Source organism: Petromyzon marinus, chromosome 62 (genome assembly GCF_048934315.1).
Source record: "Petromyzon marinus isolate PM22_M1 ecotype Great Lakes invasive population chromosome 62, UKy_Petmar_22M1.pri1.0, whole genome shotgun sequence".
Lineage (NCBI taxonomy): Eukaryota > Metazoa > Chordata > Hyperoartia > Petromyzontiformes > Petromyzontidae > Petromyzon > Petromyzon marinus.
The window spans coordinates 11,714,419-11,730,286 of record NC_133728.1 but is presented as its reverse complement, the minus strand read 5'-3'; the positions used below and the strand labels follow the sequence as shown (position 1 = coordinate 11,730,286).

The window sequence follows — 15,868 nt, the reverse complement described above, 5'->3', positions numbered from 1 at the left end:
CATCAGGTCTCTTTTTTATTAGGACATCCAAAAAAGGTAGCTTGCCATCTTTTTCGACTTCCATGGTAAATCTGATGGCTTGGTGTATGGAATTTATGTGGTCGAAGAATTGGTCTAGAGCAGGCCGGCCATGTGGCCAGATGACAAAAGTGTCATCCACGTACCTCTTCCATAAGGTTGGGCGCAGAGTGGCAGTCTGGATGGCGTCAGTATCAAATTTCTCCATGAAAAATGTTGGCTATAACCGGAGATAGGGGGGAGCCCATTGGGATGCCCTCAGTTTGTTTGTAGAAAGTTCCATTCCAAGTGAAGTATGTATTGGTTAAGCAGTGTCTTACCAGGGGGGGGGGGGTACCTCAGTGTTTAGTCCTTGATGAACCAAGTCTTCAATGATTGCGATGGTGTCAGGTACAGGAACTTTGGTCAATAAGGAAACTACATCAAAACTGACAAGCAGGTCGTCTGGGGACAGGGAAATACCCTTGATTGTCGATACCAGGTGAGTAGAATTTTGTACCGCAGAGGTGGTTTCTCCAGTGAAAGGCTGCAGGATTTCAGACAGAAAATGAGCCAGTTTGTAGGTGGGGGAGTTGATAGTAGAGACGATTGGACGAAGGGGTGTATCTACTTTATGTATTTTGGTAAGCCATATTATCTTGGTGGCCTGGCAGCAGAAGGTTTCAACGAGAACTGTTTGGTTTGATCAATTAATGCGGTTGAATCAGGAATGATTTTGTTGGTTTTTATGATGAGGCTGTTGGTGGGATCTCTTTTTATTTTTGTATAGCTGCCATTGTTGAGTAATTCTTGAATTTTGTTGTTATATTCTATTTTATCCATGATGACAGTGGCATTGCCCTTGTCGGCTGAGAGGATTACAATGTCATCTCTTTTTATTTATTTATATAATTCAAAACGCTCATCTTTGCTGAGGTTGCTAGCTGGCGTCTTAGCGTTTTTGAGGGTTGCAGCGATATCAGATCTTGCTACGTCTGCAGCAATGTGACCCAGGCCCTTGAGAGCCACATTTACTTGGGCAATGATATCATTAACTGGTATGTGTTTAGGTGTGACTGCAAAGTTTAGCCCTTTAGCTAAAACCGATTTCAGACCATCGGAAATAGAACTGTTACTGCGATTAATTACGACTTTGTTAACGTCTAGCTTTTTGGTGTGTGGGTCCGGTCTTTTGTTTGAGAGGAGGTTAAATTTGGAAATCAGGTTATCCTTACATTTGGTCGATATAGTGGCAGTTGAAGAGGCAGTCATATTGTCTACATGTTCCCAATCCGATGTAGACATTGTTGCCGTCAATGATAAGTGTGATTTGTAGAGTGTCTTGTCTAACTGATCTAGTTCTGTGCGTATAAGTCTAAATTGTCTCTGAGATAAGAGCTAAGCTTGTTCTAGAAAGAATTCGTTTCGCATTAGCAGAAGTTACAGCAGCAGAGGTCAGTGTAAATGTGATTGGTATTACCGCAGAGTCGAGGCATCTCTTCAGAAAGGTGAGAGACTCGATCAGCTGAGCCTTCTTATTCCGGAGTTTGTTGGCGTCTACAAACTAAGTGACCTCTGTGGTAGTAGTTACATTGGAGAAACCAAACGACATGTCTCGGACCGCATTCGTGAACACAAAGCAGACCTGAAACACGGTAGGACCAACACCTCGGCTGTGGCAGATCACTGTTATAATTCAGTAGGTTCACATGACATTGACTTCTCCGAGACAGAGGTTCTTTGCAAGCCATCTGGCTATCATGAGAGATTCGTTCATGAGGCAATCCACATATACAAACACAGAGACAATTTCAACCGAGAAGATGGATTCTGGCTTAGCAATCATTGGAAGGATTTGATACACCATTTCGGGTCTTAATTGATCACGCTTAAGGTGGCTTTCAGACCGAATCCATTATTTTTCGTCTCCCCCTCCTCTTTTCCGAACATAGATGGACTCGTCCATCTGAACAAACTGTCAAATCTCTCTCTATGGTGCTAGCGTTAAAAATAACCGCCACTTTTTTAATTTTATTGTTGTGGTTTTCACATTTAATGATGAATGCTTGTGTTGCAGTCGAAACGTCGTGAGAATTTGATTATTTTATGTTTTTATTATTTTATTGTTTCCCTTCTACATGACTTTACCGAAAGAACCAAGAATATGAATCCCTGCAGTCACGAAAGCTGTAAATGAACGTTCTACTTAATTAAATAGACTTTTAAATAAATGTTTTCTCCTACAACATCAAAGTGCAGCGCCACATTAAATACGCACTCAATAACAATAGTTTAAAGCGATTTTAAGGCATGTCTTTTTTTTAGGGGGGGCAGAGCTTTGTGACGTTATATTTGAGGGGGGGTCTGACTTTTTGTGACGTCGTGTGACGAGGGGGGGGGGGGTTAAAAATCGTTGAAAATCGCGGGACGTCATTTATGGACGGCCCCTTTGTATAGAAGTCCAGTGTCCAACTCGTCCATCCCCTATGGGCAGGAATTCCACACAACTCCCCCTCTGCCCCCCCCTCTCTATTTAAGGCCCCGACACAGAGACGTTGTCTTTCTATGTGCCTACGTGTGTGTCTCTCTCTGTTTGTCTCTGTGTGAGTCTCTCTCTGCTTGTGTGTCTGTCTGTGTGTCTCCGTGTCGATGTTTTGTCTCTTTCTCAAATTTAGCAATATTTGGAAGAACGTAATCAAGCAGGTGGGGTGTTGACTGTTGTGTTGGCCGACTCTCTCTGTTGTATTGCATTATATTTCCAAGTTTACTATGTTTGTTTTCTCATTAATTTGTACCTGATGATGGTTGCTTGTGTTGCAATCGAAACGTCGTATTTTATTATTATTTAATTTCTTTCTACGTGACTTTACCGAAAGAACCAAAGAGTAACCAAAACATTCGCATAGATTATTCCCTTCCTCCCATATTGACGTCTTTATATCATAAATAAAATGATTGTAGCTTTTTAAATATACACATCCCATCAGCCACACACTGCCTTCTGACACTTGTGCAAAATGTGGGAGTGCCGATTGCCGAGACAGCGCCCCCTAGAAGAGGACGAATCCTCCGCCAGCAGAAACGTGAGCAGTGGGCAACTCAGCACTGCCAACGCCTTCCCTACCTAAGATGGCGGTATGGGCTCGGTCCCCACGTAAGATGGCGATTGGACTCAATCCCTACGTAAGATCGGCCAGAGAGATATATTTGATAAGAGTAAGAAACTGCACTTCATACCATGAGGTTTTTTGATTGCATATTTATATGTTTCCTAGTAGTGCCTACTGTGCAACATTTTCTATATAAAAAAAATAACATACAGGGTGTTTTAAAAAGATGGGCCCAATTTCAAAGCAGTACTGCCTTGAAATTTTCTTTGAAATCGGGTTCATCTTTTTAAAACACCCTGTATATAACTACCAATGGAACTAATGATCAAATTAAAACTATAAAAAAAACTATTTACTTAAAACGTTACCCACGTAAGATGGGAGACGGGCATCTTCCCGCGTAAGATGGCAGTTGGTGTTCCCGGATGCGACGTCATCGAGCGCGTGTTTCCGGTTCCCTGCCCCCCTCCTCCTTTTCTCTCTCAGCTCCATCATGGTGGGTAGTGCGCTGCGCTCCTCCTCGTGTCCGCCCGGCTCTCCGCGCGTCTCTCCGCGAGTCTCTCTTCGCGTCTTCCCCCAAGCCGGCAGAGACGCGGCGGAGGGCGAGAGCCTGCCTCGGGATAAATTCGCTCGTCAACTAGGACGATTCGCAATTTTTGTTTCTTGCAGAGGCCGCGCGGCCTGGCGATACAGGCTTCGCCAGGCGAGGCCTCGTGTCAGCGTGTGGAGAAATTTATCGCGAATTATAACTCAGGGGTTAATTATAATCTCGGCTTGTTGAGAGGGGGTGAGCCTGACGGCGCGTTTCAAGAGGCTCGCGGTGGTTTATAGAGCGGCCGATGTTTTTTTGATAGGCGGCGCTGCGTTCGGAAATGTGCGCAGTCCAATCTCGTGGCTCCCATTTGTATCTGCGGCGTCGCGGGGCTGCTTTGGCCATACTTCACCGCGCGGGTCCCTGTGTGGGTTGATGTATAGAGGACGGACGGGGGAAGGTGTTGAGACATCCGCTTCATCGTGTGCTAATCACTCGAGGCACTGATGGTGGCCGTGGGGTTCGTCACGCATCGCAGTAACAACTGCGCAGCGTTTGTATCGCGATTTTCTGAGCACGGGTTAAACACGTCTAGCAGCCGTAACACAGCGCTGTTGAAGGTGTCATGGATTGAAGTGTTTATCCCGTGCTCACAAAACCGCGAGCAAGGCTAGCATTGTTAAAAGCTTGGGGGAGAAGAGCCTATGATTACGGGATGGAATCTCCCAAAGTGGAGCAGTACGGACGAAGAAACGTGAGGTGACCTAGCAGTGTGCTGTTTGCGTGGACGAGTGGTTGAGTGAAGCGACTGTTTGGTAGACCCAGTCATCGGCATGATTAAATGAATCAAAGAGTGAAGTTTCCGGGGAGAGTGGGAACCGTGGTAGGAGAAGCTAACCGACTAATCGAGGCGATTATATGGCGTGCGTTGGATCGCGTGTGTGAATCAAATCTCTGCAGAGATCCGGAGTGCCGCTGTCTGCACACTGGATTAGTAAAAAAAATAACTGGTTAAAAATCAGTGTCGCGTGAAATATTTGTAACTGCTCCCCCGCGGCACCCCAATTCATAAACTCCTCGCTTTGACCAGCGCGGTTAAGTAAACTCAACCTCCCACGAGCGAGACAGCGTTGAGGGGGGGGGGGGGTATTCGTCCATAAGTACGGTATATTTGACGCGAGTATAATTGATTATGATTAGGCGGCCATTGACGTGACAATATATTGCCAGCACCTTCGCGAATCAGCTGCTGGATGAGAGCCCCACCACCATGCCTTGTATGGGTATGTGAGTGGTGTTATTTGACCATACTTAACCACTGTGGTCAGAGCGTATTAGTATAAACATGAAAAGAAGTACGGAGCAGGGGGGGGGGCGGTGGAAATGAATTTTGCTCCACTGCTATCTTCTGCCCACCATGTAGCCACACAATCTGCAGCAGCAGGAACGTGTCTTGGTGGTCATCCAACCCTATCCAGGCTCAAACCTCTACTTGGCTACTGACATGTGACGAAGATTGATGGCATTGCGGGTGGTGGTCACTTTCAGACTTTACGTGTCAAGGTTATTTTGTTTACATCAAGGCCTAGGTGTATGCTTGCGTGGGTATGACCGCATTCTTTTGCGATATAACCTTTTTTAATATACACAATAAAAGCATCGGGAGCATTTAGAAATGAGGGAATTGAGGATCGTAGAGAGATTGTCGGAAGAAAGCGGCAGAATGCAATTCGGAAGAGTTAGGGAAAGGAAGGATGCATTCTCACTCATTCAATTATAACTAAGTAGGATATTTCCAAAATACTGGATTGGGGACAATAAGGCATAGCATACATGATTCAGCGTTATATCAATTCTCAACTGCGTTATAAAATATGCGTTCCCTAATATATTCATCGCGTAATTACAATTTGCGTTATGAAAACAACACGTGTTATGGAAAAACAGACTTGAACACAAGATTCTAGCAAGGGGGCGACCGTGAACCACTGGGTGGGTTTGTCCGATATCGTTGCCGGTCCGAAGTGGCAAGAGTGACAGCAAAATTATTCCTTTGTAGCAAGGAGCGATTTTTTAGATTGCCAACAAGATTCGGTGGGAAAGTGGGGGCAGTTATGGTAATTGTCTCGTGAAAATCCGGCAGGCAAGACGGTTCCCACTCGCCCCACGATCGTCGGAAGCTTTGTTGGCATGTCCCCATTGCTCGGTGTGACATGCGATATAGGATTTGTTTTATCGGGTGCAATTGTGAACAGTAGCTATATTCGCTATTAGTACATCTAATCGGCATAATCTGTTCACTGAACCACAAAGACTCAGTCCTACAAGGTGTGTGACTATGTTAGGAGATATCCGTGGTCTCGGCATTTGAAGGCCTGAAGACAAGAATTAGTGATTTTGCCGATCGTGTTCAGGGAGGCAGTTCCATATCCGGACAGCAGAGAGAAGGGAGCTTGTCTAGGGAGCATGTTCTGGCAACTCGGGGGCAAGTGCGTTATTCACGAACTTGCTATCCACAATTTTGGCTATCCGTGAATCACATCTGGAACTCTACATAACTGCATTGCTATTTTATTTTTATTATTATTCGAAAAAAACATGTTAATTTCCATTTAATAGCTTGTGTATTTATTTAAGGTTATTCTTTACAAAGATTGGTTTTCGTTGGCCAATATCATCCACGAGGTTTACTATCCACGAACATCTCTAGAATGAATCCCTCGCGAATAACGAGGTAATATTTTACCTTATATGTTGAGCGTTTTTTAGCACGTACGTATCCAACCGTGCTAATTGGAGGTGCGATCTTGGAAGGACAACAAACTAAACTCGCACGAAAAATATTGCCGCCACTCCCCCTGCCTCTCCCGCAGCCGCCCAAAGACCAGAAAAAGAAGGCCGACTCCAAATCGGCCCCGCGCAAAGACAAAGATGCGGCCAACAAGGCCGGAGGCAAGGCCAAGAAGAAGGTAAGTAAAACACAGGATAACACCCAGTGGCCGTCTTCCGGCGTATGGCGCTTAAGCAAAAAGCAGCAGGCTACAATTGTATATTTGTTTTGAACCATTCCAGAGCATACGAGTTGGTTGCCAATCTGTTCTACTACTTGTTCTACTAGAATCCGCGTATTGTTATTGGGCAGTAGTAGGTGATGCGCGGCTGATGGTTTGCATCTCGCCGCATTGGCAGTTTGTTGGCAGTTTGGTGGAGTCCTCGATCATTCCACTTATGGAAAGACGTGGTTGAGAGCGGTTCCCAATGTTGTTGGAGCAGCAGCAGAGAAAAAACTAGGGCTGTTCCATTGGTCAGTTCTTGAGTTGTGTTTTTGTTTGGGATGTAAATGTTTCTCAGGTATTGCCCTCTATTTACCCACGGGAAACCTCACCGAGCCTTGAGACTCTATGGTGGGGAGCCTAAAATGGAAATGTTTGGCCAATTTCAGAGAGGAAACTGATGGACCGAGAGGGCAAAGCCATATATCTATAATATATTTTTTTTTGTGTGAGATTGCATAAATATGAATGTCATTAAACCTGCCACCACCCGACACAGCCAATTTGTAAGGTTTTTCATGTAAAAAAATCATGCCAATTAGTTACTAGTGCAGCACACCGGTGTGTTGGAGAGTAAACCCACAACATGTACAATTCTATATACACAAGTGGATAACATTTGACCAATGTAAAAATCTTGTGTTGTCGATGGGTAGTAGTTTTTGTGACCTGTGCGCTGTTGAACATTGCCCGCCATTGCTGATCGTCGACATTGTGTCGCGTGCGGAGTAGAAGTGGTCGAAGGGGAAGGTGCGCGACAAGCTGAACAACCTGGTGTTGTTCGACAAGGCCACGTACGACAAGCTGCTCAAGGAGGTGCCCAACTACAAGCTCATCACGCCTGCCGTGGTGTCTGAGCGCCTCAAGGTGCGCGGCTCCCTCGCGCGCGCCGCCCTGCAGGAGCTGCTCGCCAAGGGTGAGACACGCGCGGAAGAGACGCGGGGTACATGCGTAGGGACACACAGGGAGGGACACTTGGGAAGACGTGTGGCCATGAGGAGATGAGGGCACACGGGGAGACGTGGGGAAATGTGGGGGGGGATATAGGGAGACGCAGGGATTGATGGAGATGCGGGGATGGAGTGACCCACAGGAAGACATCAGGAGACCTAGGTAGACATGCGGAGACACAGATACGTGGACACAGAGATCGACACATCAAGTGGGGGGGAGACACCGACACAATGGGAGAAACGGACATCGAGACACGAGAGGAGACGCGGAGATGCGTACACAATAAAGACATTGATGGTAAATTTAGGTTGTGTCCAGGCACAGAGACACCGGCACAGACTCTCAAACACTAGAAGAGATGAGGACAGGTGCTTTGGGGGGAGACAGGAAGATACAGGGACAAGAGAAAGGGAGATTCAGAGATCCTGGCTTCCACTAAAATGCAGAGTAATGCCCTCCGCACGTTCTGCATTATCTGTGCAAACGCAAGGATCCTGACACCATAGTTATGCTGCATCGCCACAGGGGGTGGTGCCTGGCCCACAAGCGTCCCACAATGTTACCACGCAAAATTATGTGCTTCACTGTCACCAACCGGCACTGACTCGTGCTGTGAGGTAAACACCCAACACGGCCTGTCAGAGGCACTCTTCTCGCGGCGAATTTACTGCAGGGCCGTACGCATCGCTTGCGAGCGTGTGCTAGCATGTGCATTCAAGTGGTATGGGGAGCAGAGGTTGGCGCGTTTGGCTATGAACCCGGCAACCGGAGTTTGATTCTCGCCCATGATTCAAATAAAAGTGGCGGATATTTGAACCGGTCTTGGGCCTCCCCCCCCCAAGGCCAGCTGAGTACCTGGTGCAGTGTGCAATTGGTCTGCTAGAAGCAATAATATTATTTGGATTATTTTGCTGCTATAAATGTCAAAAATGATGATCCACATTGTTGAGCTATCATTTGTGGCGAGGTCGCTTCTGAAGAATAAGTTTATACCTCGGTGAGCTTTGCGTGGTAGTATGTGGATGGGTCAGTTTTTATGTTTTTCGGTGATTTGTTTAACTTTATTGTACTTTGCGCTCCCATTGTGAAAAATATTTTTTATAGCTCATCGGGTTCCTCCAGTATAAATAAATGTTCTGATTGATTCTGATGCACAGTGGGGGAGCAAAGGTCTGTCCCCTGACCAGTCAGGTTACGCAGGCTAGCCTCACCAAGTCCCATGACTGGGTCCTCCTGCCGTTGTGTGTAAACTAAATCGAGTAATTTGCAGGAACATTTACAGCATTGGGAAGTTTTGGCCAATATCAGTGTCACTGTGTTTTTTTGCTACGGGAGGAAACCAGGAAACCCACGCATAACAGGAGAGAAAATACAAACTCCCGTAAAAGACATGCCTCGTATCGCCTTTAACGGACTGTTGGGGCAAGTGCTGGTAGCAAGCACCTATCAAGGTCAGCACGGCACACGAGGGGGTGGGTAGCTAGAACCACATCCGGTCACCTTTGTCTCCCCAGTGCTGATGTTTACACACGACACCGCGGGTACCCATTGAAGGCTGTCGACTTATGAGAAGCCCAGCACACGTTAAGATATTCGTCAGCGATGTCGACGGCGAATGGGAATTTAATTTGGGTCCCAGCTCGCTAACCGCTACATTACCACTCCACCACCCCCCCCCCCCCAAAGACAAATATCCTTAACAATGTTGGGGGTTAGTGCTATTAGTAAGCACCAGCACGACACCAGAACCACACCCGGTCATCTTTGTCTCGCTAGTGGTGATGTTTACACACCTCACTGGGTACTCATTCGAGGCCGAGTCGACCTGTTCAGTTAATCGTCACTGGTGTTGGCCGTGAGCGGAAATCGAACTCTCGTAGCCGGGTTCGCAGCGCGCTAATTGCTACTACACTGCTGCTCCCCACAACTCCCCCCACACACACTCGCACTCACTGCTCTTACTATCTCTGCAGAACGAACGGGGGGAGAAAAGACAAACTCCTAATAGTACTCCGGCAGCGTTGCCACCACCACCCTGCATTACCGTCGTTGACGCGCGCGTGTGTCGGCGCTTGCGGTGCGCAGGGCTCATCAAGCTCGTTGCCAAGCACCGGTCTCAGCTCATCTACACTCGCAACATCAAGGTGGGCGAGGGCGCGCCTGCCACCGACAAGCCGGCCACCGACAAGCCGGCCGCCGCCACCGAGGACGCATGAACGGGTACGCAGCTACTTGGGGGGCCACGGGCAAAGTCGGCACAGGGGCTGGCCTCGCTCGGCACAACACACAAGTGTTTAGCCGGTTCACGGCTTATAATAGAATGTTATTGATTATTTCGAATACGGCAGTCCCTCTCCAACCGCGGGGGTTAGGTTCCTGGAAGAGGTCGCGGTAGGCAAATCCGTGGTTGGTAAAGTACTGGGGCCTATGAGAAATAGGGGGCTAGGGGAACCACGGCCCTGCTCACACCCGTCATGGCTTAACTAAGTTGCATGTTAACTAAATACCGAATAAAATATAGTGCATTACACAATAACATATTTAAATATGAATAAACATTACATTCACTGAATATACTTTTAATATAAATGATGATGATGATAATAAGATTATGATGCTTAGACGGAGGGGCTCGGACCACCCTCCCCTCTTCCTCCAGGCCACAGACCGAATACACTCACCTCCACTCGCTGCATGCTTCGGGTCCATAATTAAGGGCTAAAATGAACCATTTCCTGTAATCGTAAGAAAAAATAAACAACTATCAGACCAGTTTGTCTTTAACAATGTGATGCACTTACGTAACACGTCATGTGACTGCTTATTCGTGGATACAAAAATTTCCAGGCCGCGGTTGGTAAATTGGTCTCCAATTAATAGATCACCTAACCCACCATAAAACGTTCCAATATGACACGTTTTGTTTACGTGACAAACCTTACTAAGCGGCTGTGTCGGATAGTGGTGGGTTAACGGCACATTTACGCGATCGAATCCAGAAAAACCTTTACGATTGAAGTAAATTAGATGTAACTTTTTGGCCACTCACGCAACTTGCCCCTCTTTTGAAGGCTTCCCCTGGCTTGTTTGAGAAGTTGGGAATGTGGTCTAGGATGTGTAGTGGAGCTCATGAACTTTTTTTTCTCGTGAAAACTTTGTTGTTTGTGCTGCTTTTTGTTTTGATGCCATTTCTGAATTAGTTTATGCATTTTTGGATTTTGTTTGGTATTAGTAGGGTTTTCATTTGCTTGGTAGTAGTGACGGTATTAAGATTTGGTCCCCTATATATAATTGATATATACAGCATTCAAGGATGATAGCATGAATGGCTGCAATATAAAATGAAATTATTATTCCCCTAAATCAACAGGGAAGCTGAACGTCTGTAGGCTGCATGCCTTCCTGATTATGGCTCCTCATCTTCTTACTCTTTAGGCCCCACCCTTTTTCTCTCGAATCCCCGGCACTTTTTTCATAGGCGCAGCGGTAGGAGGGTATGAGGGGAGGGTAGTGCTGGATGGGGACCAATGGGGTTAATGTTGGGGTGGCTTCACGGTGACCAAACTCCCTCAGAGTAAGAGAATAATAGATTGGTAATGTTTACGAAGGTAATTTGAATTGTATGCAGTATCCAAATCTTCCGTTTGAACTTCAGGAGGATTTTTTTTCCCCTCAACATTTTCGGGGACCCAACGGTAACCCCCACCTTATATGCGAGACACGCCGTGTGAATCTCGCTCGATTCCCGCTCACGGCCAACTTTGGTGGCCATTATCTGAACTTGTTCCTGGCCCTTCCCAAGGTTGGTTGACTCGGCCTTAAAATTGGTATCTGATGCGGTGCGTATAAATCATCGGCACTGAGGAAGCCAACGGCGGCTTGGCGTGGTTCTCGCCACCCACCCCTCGTGCGCTGTGCCAGCCTTCATAGTTACCCGTTAATATCACTCGCCTCAAGTCTGTGTAGGCTGTAAAGGGTGGCGGATCTTTGTTTTGTTTGGTCGCTGCCATTTGCGCTCACACGCTTCTCTTCCTTTGTCTCCCCCGCAGGTGTTTTGCCGCCGGTTTTGGTCAACGTAACGGTGATGATTGGAAGTTTTAAATAAATGTTTTAAATCCACCACAACGGCACGCGTGGCCTCGTTCCTGTTTGTCCGTGGTGCTCGTGCGACAGGGCTCGGGAACTGTTCACGTTTCACCCCCCCCCCCCCCGAGTCAGTGGAGGATTCGGTGCGATTCAGAGTCGCGGTTTGGTTTCTTTGTCTTTTGGCTGTGATGATGCCAAACCACAGCCTCGTATTGCGGTGCTTCGCAGCCGGTGTGCCCGGGACGGCACGCCGGCAGGGTTTTTACCGTGGTATTTTATTAATTAATCGACAGAAACAGTGAGAGAAAATAATTCAACCTTATTAATTCAATCTTGATTTGAAGTTTTCGTGACTGCAGTAATCCATTCCCTTTGGTTCTTTCGGTAAGTCACGTAGGTATAAAATAAAATAAATCACGACGTTTCGATCGCAACACAAGCAGTCGTCCTAAGGCGGAAAAAATATAATCCAGCAGTGGAACTACTGAACTAGCGAGAGAGCAGCTACAACAAGGAGGCTATATATCAGGGGTCGGGAACCTTTTTGACTAAGAGAGCCATGAAAGCAAAAAATTTGGAAATTTATTTCAGTGAGAGCCATATAATATATTTTAAAAGTGAATTCAACTAAATGTCAGTATAATAAGCCTCTGAATTTATTATTTTAAATAATGTTATAACACCATTAATGCGACTTCTGGTGCTGCATGGATTTGCTGATGTCTTTGTAGTCGGGTTGGTACTTGGTGAGGTTAAGCTTCATGCAAGCGTTGATGCTTTCATCCGTTAAACGTGATCGTAGGTTGGACTTGATGTTTTTAAGATGTGAGAATGACTGCTCACATGCATACGTAGATCCAAACATGGTCAATACAGCAATACTCACACGCTGCAGTGTGTGGTATGTGACAGGAAGCGCGTTCCAAGTTTTGAGAATCAGCTGGTCTTCGGGTTGGAGTTTTTTCATTTCTGTCCACATGTGCTTGCTCGCCAACTCCGCTTTCTGTCGTGTGATTCTTTCCAAATCTTCATTCAGTGACTTGAACTTATTCACCCACATGTCTGAGGCCTTCAGGTCAGCCACTTCTGCTTCAAAATCTCTGACGGAGACACCAGGGATGTAATTCAGGTCGGCTGTGTTCAGTGAACACTCGTTTGGATGGGTGATGAACTTAAAAAGACGAGTGTGCTCACGAAATTCTCCAAAGCGTGCTTTGAAGGACTGTAGGAGACTGGATGTGCAGCCAGCTAGCTGGTGGAGATCAAGGTTTTGAATGGGCTCACTTGCTGTGCATGCATCTTTAAATTGGCTCAGTTTTTCAAAATGTAGTAAACGACCTGTTTCAAGATCCGTGATGAAAAGCTCCAGCTTGTTTTCAAAAGCAAATACAGCTTGTTGAAGGGATAACACTGTATTTCCAATGCCTTGCATTTTCACGTTGAGCTGGTTGAGATGTTCAGTCAGATCTACGAGATAGTAAAACTTGAGGAGCCACTCGGTGTCGGCTAGCTCAGGATGCCCGACGCCTTTCATTTCAAGGAAAGTCCGGATTTCGTTCAGGCAAGCCGCAAAACGGCTAAGCACCTTCCCTCTTGACAACCAACGCACATTGCTGTGCAAAAGCAGACCAGGATAGTTATTTACAACTTCATCCAGCAGTGTTTTAAACTGGCGATCATTTAAGGCTCGGGCAACAATAAAGTTGATCACACGAATGACCAGCGACATCACTTCGCCAAACTGCCTGTCACACATCTGAGCACAAAGTGCCTCCTGGTGTATAATGCAATGGAAACTTAGGATGGGTCTATTTTCATGTTCACGGAGAAGCGCCACAAATCCTTTGTTTTTCCCCACCATACACGGAGCACCATCAGTACACACTGAGAGAAGTTTATCCATAGGTAGACTTTTTTCTTGAGCAAACTCCATGAAAGACTTGAATAAATCCTCACCTCTTGTGGACCCTTTTAATGGCAGAACAGCAAGACTTTCTTCGCGCAGTGTGTCACCAACAGCATATCTTGCAATCACGCTGAACTGCGACAAATGGCCCACGTCTGTTGACTCATCCAAAGCCAGAGAAAAGAACGGCGCTGCATTTATGTCCTTCACTTGCGTTTCCTCCACTTTGTTTGCCATCACGATGGTACGATCATGAACAGTTCTTGCCGACAGAGGCATGTCTTGTATCCGTTTGATTATCTTGTCTTTGTTCGGAAGATCATCAAAAAGTTCATTGGCTACATCCAGCATGAACGTTTTAGCATACTCGCCATCTGTGAATGGTTTTCCGTTCCTCACTATTGCTAAAGAACCAGCAAAGCTAGCCGAATTATAGTCACCTTGCCGGGTCCATACGCGGAGTTGCTGCTGGCTAGCTTGCACCCTGCTCAGAAGCTCTTGGCACGCTTTCTTTCTGCTGTCTCCCGCAGGGTATTTTGATGCAAAGGTAGCGTGGCGCGTGTCGAAGTGCCGCTTTACATTCGACCGTTTCAACGATGTAATTTTGTCATTGCAAATTAGACACACCGCAGAACCCGCTCTCTCCACAAAGGCGAATTCTTCGGTCCATTCGTCCTGAAATGTACGATACTCGTCGTCTTTTTTTCTTTTTGCCATCTTCTTCGTCGAAGGGTTAGCTTTGAGCTAATGACCGAGCAGACGCAGTCTCAGACTGATTCAAAAGGGGGCGTTTACCTGTTTTACCCAGCAACGGCAAACGTAGGCCAGTATCATCCAATTAAAATAATGGACAATTGCTCCTGCAGCCCTGAACAGGACATGCGCAGTGAAAAATCGATGGATGGATTAAAACAAGTGAGAATATTTTGTTTTATCTGCGAGCCATATGCAATCATCAAAAGAGCCACATCTGGCTCGCGAGCCATAGGTTCCCGACCCCTGCTATATATTGTAGCTGTTCTCTCGCTAGTTCAGCAGTAGAACTACTGAACTAGCGAGATAACAGCTACAACAAGGAGGCTATATGTTGTAGCTGTTCTCTCGCTAGTTCAGCAGTAGAACTACTGAACTAGCGAGATAACAGCTACAACAAGGAGGCTATATATTGTAGCTGTTCTCTCGCTAGTTCAGCAGTAGAACTACTGAACTAGCGAGATAACACCTACAACAAGGAGGCTATATGTTGTAGCTGTTCTCTCGCTAGTTCAGTAGAACTACTGAACTAGCGAGATAACAGCTACAACAAGGAGACTATTGTAGCTGTTCTCTCGCTAGTTCAGCAGTAGAACTACTGAACTAGCGAGATAACAGCTACAACAAGGAGGCTATATATTGTAGCTGTTCTCTCGCTAGTTCAGCAGTAGAACTACTGAACTAGCGAGCGAGCAGCTACAACAAGGAGGCTATATATTGTAGCTGTTTTCTTGCTAGTTCAGCTGAACTACTGAACTAGCGAGAGATCAGCTACAACAAAGAGGCTATATATTGTAGCTGTTCTCTCGCTAGTTTAGTAGAATTACTGAACTAGCGAGAGATCAGCTACAACAAGGAGGCTATATATTGTAGCTGTTCTCTTGCTAGTTTAGTAGAACTGCTGAACTAGCGAGATAACAGCTACAAGGAGGCTATATTGTAGCTGTTCTCTCGCTAGTTCAGTTGAACTGCTGAACTAGCGAGAGCAGCTACAACAAGGAGGTTATATATTGTAGCTGTTCTCTCGCTAGTTCAGTTGAACTGCTGAACTAGCGAGAGCAGCTACAACAAGGAGGTTATATATTGTAGCTGTTCTCTCGCTAGTTCAGTTGAACTGCTGAACTAGCGAGAGCAGCTACAACAAGGAGGCTATATATTGTAGCTGTTCTCTCGCTAGTTCAGTTGAACTGCTGAACTAGCGAGAGCAGCTACAACAAGGAGGTTATATATTGTAGCTGTTATCTCGCTAGTTCAGCAGTGGAACTGCTGAACTAGCTTGTTCACTGCTCGATTATATTTTTTCCGTCTGAGGACGACCGCTTGTGTTGCGATCGAAACGTGATTTATTTTATTCACAAGATAAGACCCACTGAGTTGTATGCAGCTTTTTTTCAGAAGATACCTGACCACAAATGATAGCTCAACAAAGTGGCTTATCGCGTGAAATTTTTAGAGCAGCAGGTGATGTTGATTCCAA

The 15,868-nt window shown here is 46.1% G+C and overlaps 1 protein-coding gene across 1 annotated transcript; it reads left to right on the top strand.

Moving 5' to 3' along the window:
• Positions 1-3,518: 3,518 nt before the first annotated feature.
• Positions 3,519-11,771, top strand: RPS25 (ribosomal protein S25). The gene is made up of 5 exons (XM_032977199.2): positions 3,519-3,603; positions 6,513-6,608; positions 7,425-7,608; positions 9,732-9,866; positions 11,696-11,771. The coding sequence occupies exons 1-4, from the start codon at positions 3,601-3,603 to the stop codon at positions 9,860-9,862; spliced, it is 414 nt and encodes a 137-aa protein (XP_032833090.1). The 5' UTR covers positions 3,519-3,600; the 3' UTR covers positions 9,863-9,866; positions 11,696-11,771.
• The last annotated feature ends 4,097 nt before the right edge of the window (positions 11,772-15,868 follow it).

Excerpts from the sequence above, each read along its gene's own strand:
- RPS25 (XM_032977199.2), top strand. Across the intron at positions 6,609-7,424 it reads GAGGCAAGGCCAAGAAGAAG|AAGTGGTCGAAGGGGAAGGT; the intron begins GTAAGTAAAACA and ends CGTGCGGAGTAG. Across the intron at positions 7,609-9,731 it reads GCAGGAGCTGCTCGCCAAGG|GGCTCATCAAGCTCGTTGCC; the intron begins GTGAGACACGCG and ends TGCGGTGCGCAG.